Source organism: Culex quinquefasciatus, chromosome 3 (genome assembly GCF_015732765.1).
Source record: "Culex quinquefasciatus strain JHB chromosome 3, VPISU_Cqui_1.0_pri_paternal, whole genome shotgun sequence".
NCBI lineage: Eukaryota > Metazoa > Arthropoda > Insecta > Diptera > Culicidae > Culex > Culex quinquefasciatus.
In genome coordinates, this window is record NC_051863.1 from 173,974,961 (window position 1) to 173,993,189 (window position 18,229).

At 37.3% G+C, this 18,229-nt stretch overlaps 1 protein-coding gene across 1 annotated transcript in view; it reads right to left on the minus strand.

Moving 5' to 3' along the window:
• The window catches only part of LOC6040318 (protein melted), a 33,996-nt gene that overhangs the window by 1,776 nt on the left and 13,991 nt on the right, over positions 1 to 18,229 (minus strand). Inside the window, exons 2-6 of the mRNA XM_038262603.1 lie at positions 11,737 to 12,017; positions 11,529 to 11,698; positions 5,574 to 5,822; positions 2,957 to 5,512; positions 2,716 to 2,898 (exon numbers count right to left, since the gene is read on the minus strand). Of these exons, the coding sequence (XP_038118531.1) occupies positions 2,716 to 2,898; positions 2,957 to 5,512; positions 5,574 to 5,822; positions 11,529 to 11,633 (3,093 nt within the window). The 5' untranslated portion in view covers positions 11,634 to 11,698; positions 11,737 to 12,017. The remainder of the gene's footprint in view (positions 1 to 2,715; positions 2,899 to 2,956; positions 5,513 to 5,573; positions 5,823 to 11,528; positions 11,699 to 11,736; positions 12,018 to 18,229) is intronic.

The following is an 18,229-nucleotide window of genomic DNA, read 5'->3' on the forward strand; positions in this document are numbered from 1 at the left end:
TGTGGGGGCCTTCCCTATGACCAAATAAGCTAATTTGTGTCATTGGTTCACCCATACAAGTCTCCATACAATTTTGGCAGCTGTCCATACAAAAATTGCATGTAAGTATTCAAACAGCTGTAACTTTTGAGTGAATTTTCTGATCAATTTGGTGTCTTCGGCAAAGTTGTAGGTATTGTTGAGGACTTTTGAGAAAAAAATGGGTACACGGAAATTTTTTTTTCAGATTTTTTAATTAACTTTTTTTTCACTAAAACTCAATTTCCCAAAATACGTATTTTTTTATTTTTGAGATTTTTTGATATGTTTTAGGGGACAAAAATCCGCAACATTTGAGCTATAGAGAAACATGGTCAAAAAATCTGCCGCCGAGTTATGATTTTTTGAAAAAACAGTGATTTTTGGAAAAAATCGAAGTTTCATGCAAAAACAAGTTTGACATTTTTTTTAACGCAAAATTGAATTTGCAATCGAAAAGTACTTAACAATTTTTTTGATAAAGGGCTCCGTTTTCAAGATATAGCCACCGAAAGTTTGATTTTAGCGTTTTTTTTAGTGACCATGAGTGACCATTTCTAAAAATATTTTTTAGAAAAGTTCAGAAAATTTGCTATAAATTTGTCTAAGAGACATTGAAGATTGGACCTCGGGTTGCTGAGATAGAGCCGCTTTAAGAAAAAGAAACACGAAAATTGAAGTTTTCTAAATCTCACCAAAACAACCCACCATTTCCTAATGACGATATCTCAGCAACTAATGGTCCGATTTCCAATGTTAATACATGAAACATTCGTAAAATTTTCCGACCTCTTTGAAAAAAAAAAATATTTTGAAATTTTTTAAATCAAGACTAGCATTTTAAATGGGCGTAATATTCAATGTTTGGCCCTTTTAAAATGTTAAGCTCAATGACCCAAAACAACGTGGGGATTATTGCATTCCTGAATCTCTCGATCCATTATCAACGACTGACGTTCGAGAAAATCACGATGTGTTCGAAACAAAATTCTAAAATTTAGAAATTTTTTAAAATCCTTCAAAAATCCTTTTTTTATATAGGCGTTAAAAATTAAAAAATAAGTTTTTTGTGCTTTTTTCCTATTTTTATTTGATTGAATATTAAATATTTTATTTTTTTTGAAAATATTGTTTTGCCCCTGATATTTTGGGGCGATTTTGAAGGGAAAGGCGACACAAAGTTTGAGTAATATTTGCAATGCCTATTTTTTTTTTCAAATTGTTGACAAAATTTAACAAAAATCCACCCAGACCAACTGAGGTGATTTTAACCACGCTTACTACTACACACCCAGTCCCATTTCTTGATACTTTTGAATTTTGGTTTTAATTTTTTTTAAATCTTTGATACTTTTTATTTCTTTTGATTTTTATTGATTTTCTTTATTATGATTATTATTTTTTTAAAGGTGGTGTTCTTTATCTTGGGACAACCACTGCATCAAGATTTGAAGTTTTTCTAAAATAAACATGGCCGCCAAATGGCCGATCGGGATTGATACCTTTCAGAGAAGGTAAAGTGAAAATAAAATTGAAAATATGTTTGCATTATTTTTGTTTTGTTTTAGAACTTTCAAAATTATTGAGATATTTCAAATATTTTAATTTTTTGATTATTTTTGAAGTATTTTTAAACTTAATGAGTTTTTTTAAATAGATTTTCTTTATTTGCCTTGCATTAACATTTTAAAGTTTTCTGAAAATATGTTTTGCCGCTGATTTTTCGGGCCGATTTTGATTGGACATTTTCTTAGAAAAAAAAGGCAAATCCTGATTTTTTTTTTTCAAAATTTTGAGAATATTTCACAAAGGAAATATGAATAATTCCTTATTTTTTCTCGGCACCCAATACAGTAGTTGTTCGGTAACTTGGCTGAGAACGTAGCCCAGTCACCGAATGTTGCTCGTTAACTGGGCTGAACGGAAAATAACGAGGGGACCACGGATACATAATATTTTCCAGATGAAATGTAAAAATGAAAGTTACTCAAATTTATTTACAATGCTTACTTTTCATATTTCTTTAACTGTAACTTGAAATTAAACAAAAGTTTGAAAAAAGTTTTTTTATTTATTGAATATGATTTTTGCATCCATTAACCCCTCGGTCATTTTGGTTTGTTTTGGTTTTTTGACGTTTGTCTGCTTTTTAACTGGGCTACGGCCCAGTTATCGAGCGCCCAGTTAAAGAGCAGCCCAGTTAAACATCGCCCAGTTACCGAACGACTACTGTAGTCGGATCAAAAAAGTTAAAAAAATGATGATGTTGTTCAGGCAAGGGCAATGTAAAATCTTTTTTATATATGAAGAAAATAAAACATATCTTAAGTAAATTCAGAATTGTTCTTTTCCATTACTTTTTCAAAACAATCATAAAAAATATGTAGGGGGTAAAGTTTGTCAAAATCGGGATTTTTTGTTTGAAACTGATAAAAGCGGTTTTTTGTTTACACTTTTTTCTGAAATGTTCTAATCATTAGATACAACTTTCCTTCTCAAAAAGTTCAAAAAATTTCTGATTCACATTTCGAATTGAAATCTCTAGACGTAATATTTGAACAAACCCTTACAGGAGCATTTAAAAAAATTCTTTGAATGAAGAGTTTGAATTCTACATTCAGAAATGAAAACTGGTGCCAAATATCTGCAGAGCCTGCAATATTTCTTTATGGCGCTACCCTTTAACGACCCACTCACCTGCGAATGCGCCAGCACGATACTCAAGCACTGCACCCACTCCTCCGCCTTGTTCCCGTCTTTCGGTTTCAGTATCAACGTCTGATCGCCGGTGAAGATCTCGAACGCCTTCGGAATGTTGCGCGCCCCGCGACTCACCTTCACCGACCGGATCTGGTTCACGTCGATGCTTTCGCCGCCGGTCTAAAAATAAAGGAATTTTGGTTGGTTTTGGTGGATTTAAAGTCAGGTTTGATCTTACCGATCCCTTGCAGGACAGATGCGCTCCGGACAGGGTGAAGTAGCGGGTGCGCCACCGTCGGAACAACCGCCACTTGCCCTTCTTCTCCTTGAGCTGCCCCTCGATGACCGGTTGGTTGTTGCCGTGCAGGAATCCCATCGCCTTTTCCGGGTGGTTGCACAGGAAGCAGCCCCACTGGAACTGCAGATCCTCGGTGCTGGCCCCTTCCGGCGTGCTGCTGACGGCACCGAGCTCGAACACGTCGAAGAAGCCCGCGTTGCGAAGTTCGTTGACCAACGCTTCCTGCTCCTTGACGTTGGGGAAGGCGCTCGTGACTAGCGTGATGAAGGTTCGTGTCTCGCACTTGAGCGTGTCCCAGCAGTGCTTGAGACGACTCACGCTCGGATCCCAACTGCTGAGAGCGTTTTGCGGGGCGCGGGCTTGTAGGTCAAGGAACATCAGGTGGATCCAGGTTCGCGGGTTGCGTGTCCGCATGGTGAACATGGTCCGCGAGTAGAGACAATGCGGGCCGCGGACTTGGCAGGCAAAGTGCAGTTTGGCCGTCTTTTTGGCGCGACGTTCCTCGATGATACACTTGGCCGGCGGGGGCAATCGCTGGGCAACGCTCTCCGTGAAAGCCTTGATTTTGTCCAGGTGCTTCTCGCAAAAGTGCTGGATCGTGTCCCGCATCGGATAAGGTTCAAACACGCTCATTCGCTGATTGACCGTCCCTGCGTTAAGCAGTGTCACACTTCGGTTGTCGTTCCTTCTCGGGGTGACCTTTGTCGCCGGACCTGATACGCTCACCTGGTTCCCCGAGTCTTCATTCGAGTCCAACGAATGTGTCGTCAGCTGGGGAGATGTCTGCTGGGAATGGTTGTTGAACATTGTCGGCGATGCCGGTGAGGCATGATGAACCTGAACCATCCCGATCGACCCCGTCGACTGGTTCAACCCGCCGAGTGAGTTCTTCCCTAGCGCGCCGGCCGATCCCATCAGCGTGTTTGGTCCCTGTGAGTACGGTCGTTGTCCGCGCGTTGGCGAAGTCGTCACCGTCACACCACCCGAGGTTATCTTCGTCTGTGGAATGCCCCACTTGTTCTCTCCGGTGATCATCACGTGCTGACTCAACGGGGGTGGAACCGGCGAGCTGAAGTTGGCCACACTGTTGTTTTTGTTGGCGGCCAACGCAATCGCTACGTTGCCGCTGGAATGACTGTTCAGGATATTGCTGTTCGAGTTGGAACCACCTCCGGCACTGATACTGCTGCCGTCGATGACGCTGGCACGGTTGTTTGTTCCCGGACCGGACGGAGGCAGCGGTTTGCCGGACTCGTCCAGTACGATGTCACCACCGTTGTACTGTCCAATCAGCTGGGACGAACTCAACCGCGTCATCGACTTGTGCAGTCCACCAACCGACCCGCCGGCAATGTTCAACCGAGTCATGCTTTTGTTCCCACCTCCACCGGAGTGCAACCTGCCGGTACTCCTCGAATCGCCCAGCTTCGCTCGCCTCGTGTAACCCGTGTGGGGCGGCGTCGGCGGAACTGCGACAGGCGTGCTATTTGCCGAGTTCATAAAGTTCGTCAGCAGCGCCGGATGGATCGAGGTCGAGGTCGTGGTGGTTCCGTTAGAGGTGTTAATGACCGTCGTGTGACCGTTGCTGGTGGCTGACGTTGGAGTTGCGGCGGTCGACGATGTCATCACGGCCACGTTGGGCGTCTTGGAAAAGATTGGCCGCGTGTCCAGCGTGACTGGCGGGGTTGTAACGGTGGTGGCAGTCGTTGTCGTTACCGGTAGGGTCGCGGAAGAGTTCAAGTTCACAATGGTCACTCCACCGGGCGTCTGCTTGATCTGATTGTTGTTCAGCTGGCGTTGCCGGACCACGGAGGTGACCTTGTCGGTGAAGAGTACCGGATATTTCGTGCACAACTTGGTGGCCTCGTTGAGCAGGATGGTTTGCAGAGGTCGATCCGCCTTCGGCAGATATTCCAGCACAAAGTCCAGTGCCACCTGGGCACGATCCTTGCTCGATTTGCCAATCGCTGACAAAATCTGCGCCGCAAACCCGATCGTCTGCGGAACCACCTGAGCCACATTCTTCACCGACTCACTGTACTCACTCATCTTGATCGGCTTAAACTCGGACAACTTCAAAATCACCAACATCACCGCCGTCGAAATGGGCGCCTTCTGAGCCAACTCAAACAGCTGTGGAATGCAGTCAACCAGCGAACCCGGCTTATTCTTGGCGATCGCCACCAACAGCTGCAAGATCACAATCTGCTCCTGCAGCTCGCACTTGGGAATGATCTCGACGAATCGCTCGGCCTCGGCGTTGATCTGCTCGGGAGCAGCCTCGTAAATCTGCGACAGCACGTGGCACAGGCCGTAGTTACCGTTGAGCAGCGATTCCAGAATCAGGGCGACGTGTGGCGACAACAGGTACGAGTACTCGATCGCCGCCGACGAAAGGTAACTCGCCAGATTCCGTGACAACTCCAGGTTGCCCTTGTTCAGGAACTTGACGGCGACCGGCAGTGTCACCTCCATCACGTGCTTCTTGTTGTAGTTCTAAAATTGAAAAACTAGTTAAGACAATTTCCTCACAAACAAAACAGAAAAGAAATCTCACCAGAAAGATGCTCGAAATGATGTCGGAGGAAATCTTGGCGTGGGGCGGGTCCAACTCCCGGCTGGACGGCTTCAGGTTGTACTTGAGGCAGGTCTCGAGTAGCCCGACCAGACCGGCGCAGTGCTTCTCGATGGTGCAGGTCTTCTTGATGCATGACGTGACGCGGTTGATGCAGATCTCGATCACCGACTGGTCGTTGCTGTTCTGCAGGTAGTCCTCGTGGCTGATGATCGTGGATATTTCGTCGAGCTGTATTTAAGTGTTGATGATGTTATAACAATTGAAAGTTCAAGCTAAATACGGAGCACGGTCAAGAAAAACAGTTTGGTTTGAGCATGTGTGACGGTGCGTTAGTTTGAGATTTATGGAGGGGAAAGAATAAAAAATCAAATTGTAAAATTTCCAAATTTTTAAGCAGCGAATTTTTTTTAAAACCCTGAAATTTTGAGTTTTTAAAATTTTTGAATTCTTAAATTCACTCAATTATCATTTTTGCCATCATTTTAAAAGGATTACAGGAAATCAATTAACATTTGAGCATTTTTTGAGTGATATTTTAAGCAGAGATCGTAATGTTAAGAAAAATCAGCCAGACCCTAAGCTGACAGTTTTCGTGAGTTGCGCGTATTCACCAACAGATGGCCGTTGGGCCTCGTCGGATCCGCCCATAAATTACGTAACTCAAAATTTGCATGGGAAACTTTTTTCTCGTGACGGCTTTCGCGGCACGCTCCTTTCAACTGTTCTAGACTAATATTTGGACGAGGCGTATCGCTAAACAATTTTTTTACAAAAATGATTCCAAACTGCTTATTTTGTCGTTTTAAACCGAAACAAGGCAAACATATTTTTTATTAAAACTATTAGCCATTTTCAAAAAATTGTCTAGATAATATCAAAGGCCGCCATCTTAGGCCCACTGCTGGGCCCACAAAAAGAGGTACGCTCAGTTTGTATGGGAGCTGTCAACATGCTCCCGGGCTGAGAAAAATAGAATTTTCTTGATTAGATTATTCAGAGTGTAATTTTTGAGAGAATTTCAGATAATCGAGTAAGAACTGTTTTATTTATTTTTTTCAAATCGCTTAAGTTATGTATTGTTGATTTTTTGGTATTGTTAAGTCGAAAAATTCGATTTTTTTTTGAACTTTTGAATTTTTGGGTTTGATTTTTTTTTAAATGCGTTATAAGGCTTTCTAGTCAGAAATTTACCAACACATTCAAAGTATGTTTACATTACAGCTGGACGATTGTTTGCATCAGATTTCCTATCTCTTTCTAGCAAAAGTTTTTTTGTCAGGCGACTTCTAGCTGTTTTTTTTACTGACCGCCCGATATGTCAGCCAACATACTTCGCAGGGCTGTGACAGCTCGAGCTCGATCATAGAGATATCCACGGTTTCTCTCACGCACACCATCATTCTGTGTTAGTATTTGTATTTAAAGTATTGTTTTGGTTTTGAACGATTGTGATTGGCTGTATTCCAAGCAGCTGATTTTGTTTACACTTTTTTACGCAGACATAGGCAAACCGAGTAGATCAATCGTCTGTAAAAACCAGCTGTTTACCACGTGCTCGTGGTTGAACAAAGGACACAGCTGATTTTGACAGACGAATCATTCTACTCGATTTGCCTATGTCTGCGTGTAAATTTTGTTTCAAACTAACACACTCTCGCGCGTGGATATCTCTATTGTTTGCATCAGGACACTGTGACGAGAAGTTCGTCATTTTTGAGTTAAATTATATTTTTTTCACTGGGCCTAGAAAGCCTTAATTTAGATTTTTTGAACCAATTTTTTTAAATTTTGAATTTTTGAATTTGAAAATTTGCTAAATTTATTATTATCGAATATTTTTTTAATTTTTAAATTATCGAAATTTCGAATAATTTTTTTTGAATTAACAAATAAATATTTTTCAATTTTTTAATTTCAGAATTTAAACCTTTGGAAATTTCAAATTGCTAATACAATCATGCCTCAGTTTAGCATCGCATATGGAGGATGCAAAACCGAGGCGTTCATAACTACACAGAGCTTATGGGATTTATGGAGGACCCAAACACCCAAACCCAAATTAAAAAAAAAAAATTAAGAATCGGGATGATGTCAGCTATCTATTGCAACTAAAATTACTTGAAAATGTTAACGAAAATACGTGTTTTTCTTGTATTTTTATAGTGCAATTTGTTATCAAAAACAAAAATCTCAAAATAATTGTTTTTGCAGTATGGGTATCAAATGATCGGGATTTTTTCATACATTTCGGAAATAATATTTTTACTCAACATTTTCACAAAACTATGTATTTTCGAAAAAATACTAAAACTTTCAGTTTTTACAATGGGTATCTATTTTATCATACATTTAAAAAATAATAACATTTTTTTTAAATACTAGAAATTTTCACAAAACTACGTATATTCCAAAAAAATACATAAAATTTAAGTTTTTTACAATATGGGTCTTAAATGATCGGTTTTTTTTATACATTTCGATAGTAACAACACATTTTTTTGAAAATACTAAAATTTTTCACAAAAATACGTATTTTCGAAAAATAAATACTCCAAATTTCAGTACGTTCCGTTAAAAACTAAAATTTGTTATTCTCTAAAAAATGTTTAAATATTTTCGAAATGTTTGAAAAATCCTGATCATTTGATACCCATATTGAAACTAATTTTGAGTATTTTTTTTCGAAAATACGTAGTTTTATGAAAATTTTGAGTATTTTCAAAAATAAAAGATGTTAACTTTTTTGAAATGCATGAAAAAATCCCATATTGCAAAAAAAAATTAAATTTTTAATACTTTTGAAAAAAATCGTAGTTTTGTGAAAATTTTTAGTATTTAAAAAAAATATTACATTCGAAATGTATGGAAAAATCCCGATCATCTTATACCAATATTGCAATAACAATAATTTTGAGTAGTTTTTTGAAAAAAAAAATCAAAATAATGATACAAGTATTTTGTCAAAATGTTCATGTAGTTATAACTGTAATGGATAGCTGACATCATTCCGATTCCAAAACACTATAATTTTTTGAAGTTTGGATGATTTTTCATAGGATTATAACCAATGTCTCCCATATAGCCAAAATCCCATAAGCTCTATTCTTCAGTTAAGCACTGAGCCGTGCTTAACCGAGGCAGCTGTACGAATTAAACCCGGGGCAGTGCAAAACCGGGGCTTGACTATATATATTTTGAAATTTCAATTTGTTTTTTAATTTTTGAATTTTTAAATATTTTTTTTACTTTTGATTTTTATTTTGTTTTTGTCGATTTTTGCTTTACTGTATTTTTTTATTTTCAATGTGTTGAATTTCGAAATCTTTAATTATTATTATTTTTTTAATATTTGTATTCCAGAATTTCAAAATCATCCATTTTTTTATATTTGTGTTTCAGAATTTCCAAATTTTTGAATTTATACATTTTTAAAATATCTAATTTTCAATTTTTTTAATCATTCAAATTTTGAAAAATTTTTAGATTTTAAGTTTCTATTTTTTTATCTTTTGAATTATATTAGTGAAACATATGTATTTTTGTCATTTTTAATTTCAGATTTTTTACTGAAAATTAAATAATTATTATCGGCATTTCTTTCTGTTTTACTTAATTCTGAGCAATAACACAAAACCCTCACATTTATTTAAAAAAAAATATGTTTTTAATTTGGCTTCAAAATAACTTTAAAGCAAAAACTGTGGATCTTATCAAAAAATCACGGAAGAAATCTTCGGCTGAAAGTTCTTTTAAGAGCGAGTTTTTCACCTATGTGAAACAGGTCGTATCGAGGTGCTCCGATTTGGATGAAACTTTCAGGGTTTGTTTGTCTATACATGAGATGAACTCATGCCAAATATGAGCCCTCTACGACAAAGGGAAGTGGGGTAAAACGGGCATTGAAGTTTGAGGTCCAAAAAACATGAAAAATCTTAAAATTGCTCGCATTTCCGTAAAACTTCATCAATTCCAACTCTCTTAGATGCATTCGAATGGTCTTTTGAAGCCCTTCAAAATGTGCTATAGACATCCAGCATTGGTTTTACTTTTTCTCATAGCTTTTGCAAATTACTGTTAAAATGGATTTTTTTTAAATCTTAATAACTTTTTCCAACAGCCTCCAACACCCATACTCCCAAAGGTCAAAAGTTAAGGAATTTCATGGACTATAAGCCTACGGTACTAACTTTTTGGCCAATCGCAGTTTTTCTCATAGTTTTACGGTTTTTCTAGAACAAACATTTTACAACGTTAGTTTTTGCCCTGTAGGCCGCCATAGCGGCATTTTTTGGTCTCAATTTTGTCATATTCGGAATCCTCGGACAATTTCACGTAAGTTACAAGTATTGGAGTTGTAAATTTGATTAGAAAAATTGCCGTTTAGAATGAATTAAAATATTTTTTAACAATTTGTTGGATTGGGGGTAAAACAGGTTTTCGCCTACTTGATACAGCATTTGACGTATTGGTCATAGGGTTAATAAGATCTTTTTCTTTTTTCAAAAATGTTTTATTTAATTGTTTTTTAAAGAAATATTACAACTCCAATACTTCTAACTAACGTGAAATTGTCCGAGGATTCCGAATATGACAAAATTGAGACCAAAAAGTGCCGTCTTCTCGGTCTACAGGGCAAAAACTAACGTTGTAAAATGTTTGTTCTAGAAAAACCGTAAAACTATGAGAAAACTGCGATTGGCCAAAAGTTAGTACTGTAGGCTTATAGTCCATGAAATTCCCTAACTTTTGACTTATGGGAGTATGGGTGTTGGAGGCTGTTGGGAAAAGTTATTAAGATTTTAAAAAAATCCATTTTTAACAGTAATTTGCAAAAGCTATGAGAAAAAGTCAAACCAATCCTGGATGTCTATAGCACATTTTGAAGGGCTTCAAAAGACCATTCGAATGCATCTAAGAGAGTTGGAATTGATGAAGTTTTACGGAAATGCGAGCAATTTTAAGATTTTTCATGTTTTTTGGACCTCAAACTTCAATGCCCGTTTTACCCCACTTCCCTTTGTCGTAGAGGGCTCATATTTGGCATGAGTTCATCTCATGTATAGACAAACAAACCCTGAAAGTTTCATCCAAATCGGAGCACCTCGATACGACCTCTAGAACAAACCGAGCAGAATTTACAAATACTGCCTCTTAACATTCAGGGAAGAGTTTTTTTCCGCATGTAATTTTGATTTGATGTCCCAGAATAATTCTTCCGTCATAAACTATAGGTTAAAAGTTGACACTAAACATTAGAAAATGGACAAAAAAATCAATGTGGATAAGTTTGTCAGATTCAATGCTTGTAATAAAAACACAGATTAAAAAAATATACATTTGTTGTAAAGTGTGATCTTTTTTTTAATAAGTCCTGATTGTAACTTACTGCTTTTCCGAAGACACCAAATCGATCAGAGATTTGGTTTTTCAAGATGCAGATTTTCGAAGATATTCAATGCACTTTTGTTTGGACAGCTCCCAATTTTCATGGAGTATGTAGAATCCAAGGATGCATTTTTTTTATTTGGCCATTAGGAAAAAAATATAGAAATTTTCATTAAAAAATGATAAGGCAATCGCCTTAAAACGATTGAAGTTAGAAATTTCAGTGTTGACAGAAAACTAATTTTTGGTTTAAAAAATGTTCCGACTTGTTCACAGCAGTTAAAAATTATTCGTCACTAAATCATGCTTTTGTTGACAATACTTAAGGGTTAAAGGTTATGGATAAACAATTTTACTAGAGAATTCGTACCTATTGAACAAATTCCGAATTTAACTTAAACTGCCAACAAAATCTCAACGCATTCCAAACCTCCAAAACATTTCAAAACACACCTTTCACGTCCAATTAGAACCTTGCCACCACGGATCACACCTGACAACCGTAACATAAAACACACGTGCTTGCTCGCCTGTGTAGGATATACTCACCACTTCATTCAGGTCATTAACGATCTCGTAGTCGGCCACCGAGAAGAGTTCGCCGGCCCGCGACAGGTCCCGCTTGGACAGAACCGTTGTGAACAGGTCGTGCATCTTGGCATCAACTCTAAATTCTTCACTCACTCACTAAATAGAGATTCACTCTCTCTCTCTCTCTCTCTCTCTCTCTCTCTCTCTCTCTCTCTCTCTCTCTCTCATGCACAACTGCACTTGGGTTGAACGTTTCAAACATGGACGTTAATTTTTGAACACGACCCACCGCGATTCGGTGATCTCACTTGAAAATAGCTTCATCACAAACTGCGGCCTTGGTTCGTTCTGGGGTGACACCGCGGACGACGATGGGGGGTTTTCCGCGACGACGTTGAAGACATGCCGGCTTTTCCTCTCACTTGGGACTAATGGCGTGCCAATCGGCGGGCCAGCGAAACCAAGTCTGGAAGCTATTCTGGCGGTGTGGCCTCGGCGTGTCAGAATCTGCGAAAAATAAAACCGAGAGCGAGGAAAGTCACGGATTAAGTTGGGAGATTAATGATACTGTAGACGGCGGCGTGGGGTTAAATTTAGATTGGCGTTGACGATGCACAGTGGGTGTGGTGTGGTGTGCAATTTTAATCAACTTTACTTTATACAATAATTATTTTGAGAAACTTTTAATGGAAGCTTATAAACCATCTTAAAAACTATAATGGTGAAGTTTATATTGATGAACATCAAAATAATCATACTTTAAAAATTATTTTAAATGTTGCAATGAATTTGAAAACAAAAAAAAATCCATCGAACTCTCAACATTTTCAAATGTATTTTAATAATTTTAATGAAATTACAAGCCGAAAAAAAGTTTTTTTTATAAAACATTATCCAAATGTTATTAAAAGTTATCACGTACACAGTAAAATAAGTGTAAATTTGGAAAGGTAACCTCCAAATTCTTTTTATTAATTTCATTGAAGCAAACTATTTTTGGTTGTCGTAATATTTTTGTAAGTTTTTCAATTGGGTCCTAACATGAAGCTAAGATTGCTGATATTATTGTTTACAGCGATAAATCTTATTTTTCTGAGTACAATGACGCTTTGTACAACTACAATGAGTTTAAGATGAATTTTTAAATCAATTTTGAAAAATTAACCTCGCGGTCCTTCTTGACAGAAAAACTCCTACTTGACAGCTCGTTCCAAAGGGACCATAGTTGATCCATCGAAAAAATGACGTCTTGTCGAAAAAATGTTTTTTTTTTTTGCATTAAAATGAAAAAAATGATCATAAATGATTTTAATCGTGTTTTTTACCGTTGAACATAAAAATTGGCATAGGGCTTTACCCAAGTAACATTTTAGGCTTTATCAAAGCTGTCACAACCGCTATAAAACCTATCAGCCAAAACCAACATTAAAACCCCTTAGTCGTAACAAACTCCCCAGAATCTTGATAAACCCCACTTAAAACCCAAAAGGACCTCCGCAAAAGGTTGTTACGGCCTATTTATAAAACCTATATAGGAGTTCAAGGCTTTACAACTGAATCCTAACAACATCCTCAAAGCCTTGATAAAACCTTTGTTAAAACCTAGTCAGGATTTATGGAAAAATGACATTTCATACGTATTCAAACGTCTTATGCCAAATAGGTTTTATTTTGGCAAAAATAAGTCTTCGTCTTGCCAAATGTTGTCAAAAATGGCGATGATAAATAATAGATATTAGAGGTAATCCAAATAATTTGAAAGCTTATTTCTCGCAATTGATGGCTTAAATTCAGCTGCGGTTGAAATTTTATTGATAAATGTAGGGGAGATAGAGTCAAAAAATTCAACTCGCTTCATCAAAAATCAATATTTTGTAATCATACTGTTTAATGTTACAAAATATTTTATTGCAATTCTTTGAAAAAAATGTTCAATTGTTTTTAAACATCTATCGCTATATTAATCATACCAGAAATTCAGCATAAATGTGTGTTTTCATCAAATTTAAATCAAATTTTCCAGCTTTTCAATCAAGATGGCGGTCAATCATATTCAATCAGAGCACGCGTTTAGCGCCATATTTATGCACTGCTATTTGGCCGCGATAAATGCTCTTTTAGGAGCTTATGGGTTTAAGTGAGCTTTTTACATGCCTAATGGCACATGACAGCTACAACACCCTAGGTTTTAACAAAGCATGCGATAAAACCGTTTGGCATGGCATTGCCATCAGGTTTTCAAGCCTCTATTAAAACTTTCATAAAACCTTATTGAAAGCCAGTCGGCTTTTATTTCCACCCGGTTTTATGTCCGAGGCATAAAACCCTGTTAGAACCTATTAATTAGCTCTTGCTTGTTGGTTCAGGTGAATGCCCAAATAAAACTATTAAGCAATCAAGATGCTACAATAAAACCTCAATAAAACTTGGTGGTGGCTAGTTGGTTTAAAAATGTTACTTGGGTAGTACTCAATTCTTAAAAACATAAAAGTTTTTATTTTGTAAATAAAAAAATGAAATATTTTAGCGTCTTTTTCTATTCCAAAAAATATTAAAAGTTCATAATTTTTTTCGCAAGTTTAGATTCTTTTCTCAATCTACCCTTGATGGTCGTGTAAGTTCCTTTAAAAAATCCAACTCAATAAATATTGTATTTATTTATTTTTTTAAAATTACCCCTACCTTTTATCTTTTAATAAGTCTTCTAGAATAAGGGAGCGATTTTTTAAAAAGACCTCAAATTTTTTATGAATATAAAAGACAAAGAAGTAAAAACCGATCAAAACACATTAGCTGTTTTTTCAATATTTTTACGTTTGGGCTCACATTAAAAGATTTTTTTTGAAAAAATACTCAAAAAACATTTTTCGACCTTTTGTCCTTACGACTTATTGTTTTCAACCTTTTGTCATACATTCTTATCTTCTCAATATTACTCCATCTATCGATGGTTTCTTCAGTCCCTTCAGACTTTTTACTCCGATAGCTAGCTTTACTCTAGCTCTATGCATCAATATTTAACGTGAAGACTTCCATCATTGTCATGATTTTTCGTTCAAAGATATAAATTTTGCGTCGCTTTCAATATTTTGACAAAATTCCTTCAACAAGTTGTTTAGAATAGTGCCCTACACATGCTGATTCATTTTGGTAACGATTATCCCATTCCTTGTAAAGTTATGGAAATCGTCATTAATCAATGATTGCCAACATGCTGATTTCTTTTGGTGCTGAAATTCGGTAAATTGAATTTAATACAAGATATTTTAAGGTGATGATCAAATTTCTTCGAAAATGATCAACGGCTTCACCTTAATGATCCTTTATATTTCATTAGCATCAAAATTACTTTCCGGATATTTGACAAAGCGTCAAAAGACATAAAGTCTCATGGATAAAAAGTCAATCGTTAACAAACATAAGCAGATTTATGAAAAAAACTTGTGTTAGACAAAAAAGTTTGAACTTTTCATAAAAGAATTTTATAAAGTTTCAATGTAATTTAAACTTGCTCATGCCCCGTTTTTGCACGTCTCGGTTTTGCACTACGCCGGTGTTGATTCGTTCAGCTTCAGGGCTTATAGAATTTTGGCTATATGGGGTACATTGGCTAAAATCGTATGAAAAATCATAATAACATTCACAAAAATATGTATTTTTCCTGTGTTTTGAAAATGCAATGTTTCTCGAAAAAATACTTAACATTATTTCGAATGCAATATGGGTATCAAATGATCGGGGTTTTTCATACATTTCAAATGTTATTTTTTTTTTTGAAAATGCTGGAAAAATTCACAAAACTACGTTTTTAAAAAAAAAAACAAAATTTTAGTTTTATACAATACGGATATCAAACGATTGGAATTTTTTCGTACATTTCGAATATTTTTTTGAAAATACTCAAAACTTCGTACTTTTGAAAAAATACTTAAAATTTCTTTTTTTTTCACAATATGGGTATTAAATGATTTGAAGTTTTTTATACATACATTTTATACATTTCGAAAGTTGTAACACCATTTTTTGAAAATATTTTTCACAGAACTACGTATTTTTGAAAAAATGCTCAAGATTTCAGTTTTTCACAATATGGGTATCAAATGATCGAAATATTTTAATAAATTACGAAAGCTTTATCCAGGACCGTGATGTAGGGGTAAGCGTGGTTGCCTCTCACCCAGTCGGCTTGGGTTCGATCCCAAACGGTCCCGGTGGCATTTTTAGAGACGAGATTTTTCTGACCACGCCTTCCGTCGGATGGGGAAGTAAATGTCTAGCCTAAAGGGTTAGGTCGATACCTCAGTCCAGGTGTAGGAGTCGTCTCCCTGGGTCCTGCCTCGGTGGAGTCGCTGGTAGGCAGTTGGACTCACAATCCAAAGGTCGTCAGTTCGAATCCCGAGTTGGATGGAAGCTAAGGTGTAAAAAGAGGTTTGAAATTGCCTCAACAATCAAGCTTTCGGACATTTAGTTTCGAGTAGGAATTTCGCAATCGAGAACGCCAAGGCAATGCTGTAGAGCGAATAATTTAATTTGATTTTTTTTTGAAGATACTCAAAATTTTCACAAAACTACGTATTGTCTAAAAAATACACAAAATTTCAAAGTTTCATTATTAATTACATTTTAATTCTAAATTTCTTTCATTCTAAATTTAAATACCTTGAACGTGAAATGGAACTTTGTGTTGAAATTTTTGTTTAAAGGAGAATGGGCAAATTTGTATGGGAGCTGGTCCAAGAATGTACACGAACGGGACCAACTTTTTTCAAAAGATCTCGCCGAGACATGAAAAAAAGTCTTCTGGACCAACTCTCTAAACCCCGGGGTTCAAAAGTTACATGCTGTTGAAGTTTAAACATTTTGAGTAAAAGTATACAAAAAATCGTATTTTTGCTATTTCTAAAATCATTTATGAAACCTCTGTTTCATTATGGATTTCGATTTTCTTGACTTCATTCGACGCGTATCAGCAAAAACTATGAGTTCTGATATGTCTTAGCATGATTGAAACATGATTTCTCTTGTTTTTATCCGTTTGAACCGTTTGTGCAAGAGGCATCCCATAGAAACAAGTCGAAACTTCAAGGTTTTGAAACCGGGTCCAACCCAGACTGCTTCAGTGAGTATGGAAGGCTTCAGTGCAATGTTGTAACAACTTATTGGGATGGTCTGAGTCATCCGAGAACTTCTTGGAGTTAAGACCGGTGAGTCTACCGCCGTAACAAGCAAGATGTCGGCGGTTTTTGACCACTGATCATACCCGCATGGCTTCAGTGAGTATGGTAGACTACTATGCTGATGTGTTGGAGTGTCCTGGGTTCTCCTAGGACTCCCTGGAGTTAAGATCTGTGGGTCTACTACCGTAACAATCCAAATGTCGACCGGTTTTGACAACGGAACATACCCGCATAGCTTCAGTGAGTGTGGTAGACTGCTTTGCTAATGTGTTAGGATGTCTTGGGTCATCCAAGGACTCCCTGGAGTTATGATCTGTGGAGCTACAGCCGTAACAAGCAAGAGGTCGACGATTTTTGACCCCGGAACATACACGCATAGCTTCATACAGTATGGTAGACTGCTTTGTTAATGTTTTGGGATGTCTTTGGTCATCCTAAGACTCTCTGGAGTTTAGATATTTGGGTCACTGTAACAAGAAAAAGGTCGATGATTTTTAACCGCGCATCATAACCGCAAAGATTCAGTGAGTATGGCAGACTGTATTGCTGTTATGTTGGGATGTTCTGGACCATTCCAGGGAGTCCTTGTAACAGCCGTAGACCTACAGATCATAACTCCAGGGAGTCCTTGGATGACCCAGGACATCCTAACACATTAGCATAGTAGTAGACTAATACTCACTGAAACCATGCGGGTATGATCCGTGGTCAAAAACCGCCGACATCTTGCTTGTTACGGCGGTAGACTCACCGGTCTTAACTCCAAGAAGTTCTCGGATGACTCAGACCATCCCAATAAGTTGTTACAACATTGCACTGAAGCCTTCCATACTCACTGAAGCAGTCTGGGTTGGACCCGGTTTCAAAACCTTGAAGTTTCGACTTGTTTCTATGGGATGCCTCTTGCACAAACGGTTCAAATGGATAAAAACAAGAGAAATCATGTTTCAATCATGCTAAGACATATCAGAACTCATAGTTTTTGCTGATACGCGTCGAATGAAGTCAAGAAAATCGAAATCCATAATGAAACAGAGGTTTCATAAATGATTTTAGAAATAGCAAAAATACGATTTTTTGTACATTTTAACCCAAAATGCTCAAACTTCAACAGCATGTAACTTTTGAACCCCGGGGTTTAGAGAGTTGGTCCAGAAGACTTTTTTTCATGTCTCGGCGAGATCTTTCGAAAAAAGTTGGTCCCGTTCGTGTACATCCTTGGACCAAATCTGCCCATTCTCCTTTTTGAAAGATTCCCACACAATTCGAAACAAGAAAATTTAAGCATTCTCAGCTGCACCCAGCTAACACTTTCTCCTCTGGCTTCTTCTCGTTTTCCTTTTTATTTAGTTTTCAAACTTTTGCATTTGTTTGTTCTGTTTCTCTTCCACTCTTACGCTCTCTCTACCCAAGTGTTGCCCCGCTAAACGGACTGCTTAGTGTAACGGATTCTGGCCGCGCGTGGAATGCCAAAACTTTGGGGCATGCTCTAGGGCCTTCACGTTTCAACGCAGTATTTATGTACTCTCTGTCTGTCTGTCT